Below are 5,037 nucleotides of genomic sequence, written 5' to 3' on the forward strand. Positions count from 1 at the left end.
ACATCAACATGTTTCCTCTGCACACGATTCACAACAAGGACAGAAAGAGGAGATTTAATCATTTTACACTGTGGAACTTTTCAATAACTTCAATCATGTTTATTGATCCATCTCTTCCTCTGCATGTTCTGTTCTTCCTCAGAGTGTAAAGGAGAAGACAAAGTGATCCAGGAACAAGGAGATGTCACTGCTGCTGAAGGAGACACAGTTACACTTCGATGTACATTTGAGACCAGTTACACAAATCCTACACTGATCTGGTACAAACAAGAAGTGAATAGTTACCCAAAGTATATGCTGCACTGTGTCTCAACATCAACACTTAAAGCTGAAGAATTCAACAAAGATAGATTTGATGCAAAAATCAACAAGAAAGAAAAGTCAGTTCCTCTGAAGATCCAGAAGCTTCAGCTGTCTGACTCTGCTGTGTACTACTGTGCTCTGCAGCCCACAGTGACAGGAAACACCAAAACTCTGTACAAAAACCTTTGGAGCAAAGACAACAGAATACTCCACAACATCCACTAGAGGGAGCCACACACTGTTAAACCTCTGATTCTTGTGTCATTGGACTGATGACAAAGACAACAGAGAAATGAAGCAGTAAAGATCAGAGACAGAGACAGAGCTGCTGTGGAAGCACAAAACTATTTGATTGGCTGAGCTATTAAACTGGCCCCGCCCACTGAAGTTGAGCTCATCCAATGACATTATTTGTTGGTCATTGTGCTGCAGTGGAAGAACATTGTTCATGTGCTGTCTGTCTGGCTTTAATAACTCCAAAGACATGTTGCTGCACCTCTTTTTGCTTCTATCTCACATTATAGGTGAGTTTAAGAACAGGGATTAAAGTTTAGTTGAAGCTGCTGCATTAAGCAGATATACAGACTGCATTTCACTACTTTTCTTCTTTCTTTTTCCAGGACTCACAGCTGGAGACTCAATCACTCCTCAACGAACTGAAGTCACTGAAACAGAAGGAAAATCTGTCACACTCACATGTAACTATCAGACAGATGCAAGTGGTTTTAGTCTTCACTGGTACAGACATCATTCTGACCTTCAGGCTCCTCAGTTTATACTCAGGAAAGCAGAAGGATCATGGAGTGGTGAATATATTCCTGATAATCGATATAAATCAGAAACATCTTCTACATCAACTAATCTGACCATAACAGCCCTAACCCTGGCAGACACAGCTCTCTACTACTGTGCTCTACAAACACACTGATACAAAGTGTAGAAGAGGCTGTACAAAAACCTGAACACAGATATCTGACTACTCTTCAAAGAGGAGGGAAGTGGTATTCAAAGCACAGCTTCATATCAGATGGATTCTGCTAATTCTTGTTTTATCAGAGTCACTGTGGTTACAGCTGCTAATGAAACACTGTGGGAGGATTCACATGAGCAGCAAATCCACATCAACCACAAACCAACTGTAGGAATGTTCAAACACGAAGACATTTTTTTCTTTATTTAGTGATGATGTGTGTAAAAAAGCATCAGAAGTCAAATAAAGTAACTAGTAATAAACTCCCAACATTGTTGGTGCATTAATGATGTTTTACAGCTGAGAGATTTACTTTGATATTCTCACATTTTCTCCTGCATGGTTTAAACTTTTCCTTCATTGTATTTGAATCACCTCTTTGTGTGATTTCTCGATGATGTCATAGGTACAGTTTCTCCTCTGTGTTCTGATTGGACATTTAAAGCAGCGCCATCATTGATGGTATCAGATCCATTTCACACGTTGTTGAAGTTCAGTCTGAAGTCACTTTAAGTCTCAAAGCTTCACTTTAACCTGCAAAGACCAACAATGTTTCACTTCTTAGTGATTCTTCTCCCCACACTGCACCACGACACCGGATATCAGGACTCCCCACGCTCCAAATTCCCAGTGTTAAAATTCAGTCATGAAACATTTTGGCAGATACAAGAAGATTCTTCTACTGTTTTCTCTTCTTCAGTTTTTAAAGATGAACATCATGATCCACACTGACATGCATTCATATTGTTTGGTTGACTGGATTAAAACTGAGCCTCTGCTCTTTATTTATCCTGTGCTTGTTTCTCGACTCACATTTCAGTCAGTTAAACCTGCTTCCTGCAATAGGAGCAAATATCCAATGAAAGCAGAGCAGCAGAAAGACGTGCTGAGTGTAAAGCTGTCAGCAGGGGGAATAACACAGGGCTGTGAATGAGTCCTGTCACTGTGATCAGGCTCCTCCTTCTAATCCACCAACTTAGTGTTGATGAAGACTAAACAGAGAGATCACAGCTTCTTTATACTTGCTGTAGCTCACAGTTACTCTACACTGCAGATATGACGCCTCTGTTCATCTCAGTGCTGCTGGCTGCTATGTGCCTCGGTATGAACACAACTCTGTTTCTTTGATATCAATCCAACATTGACATGATTCTTTAACAGCACACTGATACTGTTTGTTGGTGTTTTACAGAATGCAGAGCACAAAAAGACAACGTGCTGCAAGCAAAAGGAGAAGAGACTGCTGCTGCAGGAGGCACAGTAACACTTCACTGTCTCTATAACACCAGCAGTTTATCAAATCATTATCTCTTCTGGTACAAACAGGATGGAAACAACAGCCCCAAATTCCTCCTGAGTCGCTTTAAAGTTGGTGAGGGGAAAACAGAGGCTGGAGACAGATTTTCATCCACACTGGATTCCAGCATCAGATCAGTTCCTCTGAAGATCCAGAAGCTTCACCTGTCTGACTCTGCTGTGTACTACTGTGCTCTGCAGCCCACAGTGACAGGAAACACCAAAACTCTGTACAAAAACCTTTGGAGCAAAGACAACAGAATACTCCACAACATCCACTAGAGGGAGCCACACACTGTTAAACCTCTGATTCTTGTGTCATTGGACTGATGACAAAGACAACAGAGAAATGAAGCAGTAAAGATCAGAGACAGAGACAGAGCTGCTGTGGAAGCACAAAACTATTTGATTGGCTGAGCTATTAAACTGCCCCCGCCCACTGAAGTTGAGCTCATCCAATGACATTATTTGTTGGTCATTGTGCTGCAGTGGAAGAACATTGTTCATGTGCTGTCTGTCTGGCTTTAATAACTCCAAAGACATGTTGCTGCACCTCTTTTTGCTTCTATCTCACATTATAGGTGAGTTTAAGAACAGGGATTAAAGTTTAGTTGAAGCTGCTGCATTAAGCAGATATACAGACTGCATTTCACTACTTTTCTTCTTTCTTTTTCCAGGACTCACAGCTGGAGACTCAATCACTCCTCAACAAACTGAAGTCACTGAAACAGAAGGAGAATCTGTCAAACTCACATGTAGCTATGAGACAACAACAGGTTATGCACGTCTTTTCTGGTACAGACATCATTCTGACCTTCAGGCTCCTCAGTTTATACTCTGGAAATATGGAAAAGGGAGCACAGATGAATATATTCCTGATAATCGATATAAAACCAAAACATCACCTACATCAACTAATCTGACCATAACAGCCCTAACCCTGGCAGACACAGCTCTCTACTACTGTGCTCTACAAACACACTGATACAAAGTGTAGAAGAGGCTGTACAAAAACCTGAACACAGATATCTGACTACTCTTCAAAGAGGAGGGAAGTGGTATTCAAAGCACAGCTTCATATCAGATGGATTCTGCTAATTCCTGTTTTATCAGAGTCACTGTGGTTACAGCTGCTAATGAAACACTGTGGGAGGATTCACATGAGCAGCAAATCCACATCAACCACAAACCAACTGTAGGAACGTTCAGACACAATAAAAACTGTCAAACATCCAAAGCTGCTCATTTACACCATTTTATATTTAGCGGATGAGGACATGCAAAAATGCAGCAGAAGCAAAATAAACTGAGTAACAGAGGTTTATCTCTTTAAGTTAAAATCTCTCACATGAAGCTAAAAGTCCAACCAGGAAGACCATCTCATGCTTATTCCATTTATTCTCTTTGAACTCATCACATCAGATGATGATGCTCTCCTTCATCATTGTCCTGCTCTGGTACTTTGTGCCTGGCCTTCTTGAGGTCTCTGAGCAGGATCCTGGATGCTGCATCATCTGGTAACTTTATTGTGCTTCTGAGGACTTTATGTGTCAGAGTGACAGAATGGTGGTTTCTGTTTTACTGGACTTGTGTGCTAACCACAGTATAGGTTGATGTTTGACTCTGTAATTGCATCATCAGGTCTGCAGCAGTATGTTCTGGACACTCTGGTGAAGAGAGGAGCTGAGCTGTCATCTGATCACCATCTGGGGGTGAGCTGAGTCAGGTGGTGGGGGAGAATGCTGGACAGGCCTGGCGTATCAAAGTGGTTCAGGTGATCTTCAACTCCCACCTTCAGCAGAGCTTTGGCAGCAGTCTGAGTGAGGCTGGGGACTCATTGCTGATGGGGCTGTGCAGAGCTTTGGCTGCAAGCTGGTTGGTGCTTGTAGTGTTGGTGACCTCCTAACCAGATCTCATTAACTCCTCATGTTTTGGGGAATGAAAGGTCCAGCTGAAACATCCACTCTTTGTCAGATTGTTGTCTTCATTCTGGTGGAAATTCAGCTCTTAATTTATGACTTATGAGTTTGTGCTTGTAGCTTCTGTTACCTCACCATGTTCTCTTGTGTCTGCTCATAGCTCTGTGGACTTGAGTTACCTGAAACCTGAAGGATTCTCTCATTGTCTGCTGTTTGGAAAGGACTGACTTGTAACAGAGCTGGAAAACTCACCTGGAAAACTCACCTGCCCATCCACTCTCCACCCACTCAGCCTTATGAAACCTTCACTTACCTCCCTGACACAGAAGCTCTAAAAGTGAAACACAAGAAAGGACTCTAATAAATACTATATAAGCAATTCTGACTGCACTGACACTCAGCAGTCGTTCTCTCGGGCAGTTCTCTGGTGTCTCCCTGCTCTGTCCCTCTGCAGGAAACCTACTTACCTGCCCCCCTGTCTTTGAACCTTCTCAAAATAAAAGCATGTAAAGCTTTAGCCTCATGTGGGCTGCTTTAGAGTCGATGCAT

The 5,037-nt window shown here is 42.2% G+C and overlaps 1 gene segment (V, D, J or C); it reads left to right on the plus strand.

Moving 5' to 3' along the window:
- Positions 1–2,121: 2,121 nt before the first annotated feature.
- On the plus strand, positions 2,122–2,770 carry LOC112842820 (T-cell receptor alpha chain V region CTL-F3-like; the record flags this gene model as incomplete). The annotated part of the segment is given in 2 exon segments: positions 2,122–2,375; positions 2,466–2,770. Coding segments are annotated over 2 exon segments (351 nt in total), but the record flags the coding sequence as incomplete, so codon positions are not given.
- Positions 2,771–5,037: the final 2,267 nt, after the last annotated feature.

Source organism: Oreochromis niloticus, linkage group LG18, assembly GCF_001858045.2.
Source record: "Oreochromis niloticus isolate F11D_XX linkage group LG18, O_niloticus_UMD_NMBU, whole genome shotgun sequence".
Classification (NCBI taxonomy): domain Eukaryota; kingdom Metazoa; phylum Chordata; class Actinopteri; order Cichliformes; family Cichlidae; genus Oreochromis; species Oreochromis niloticus.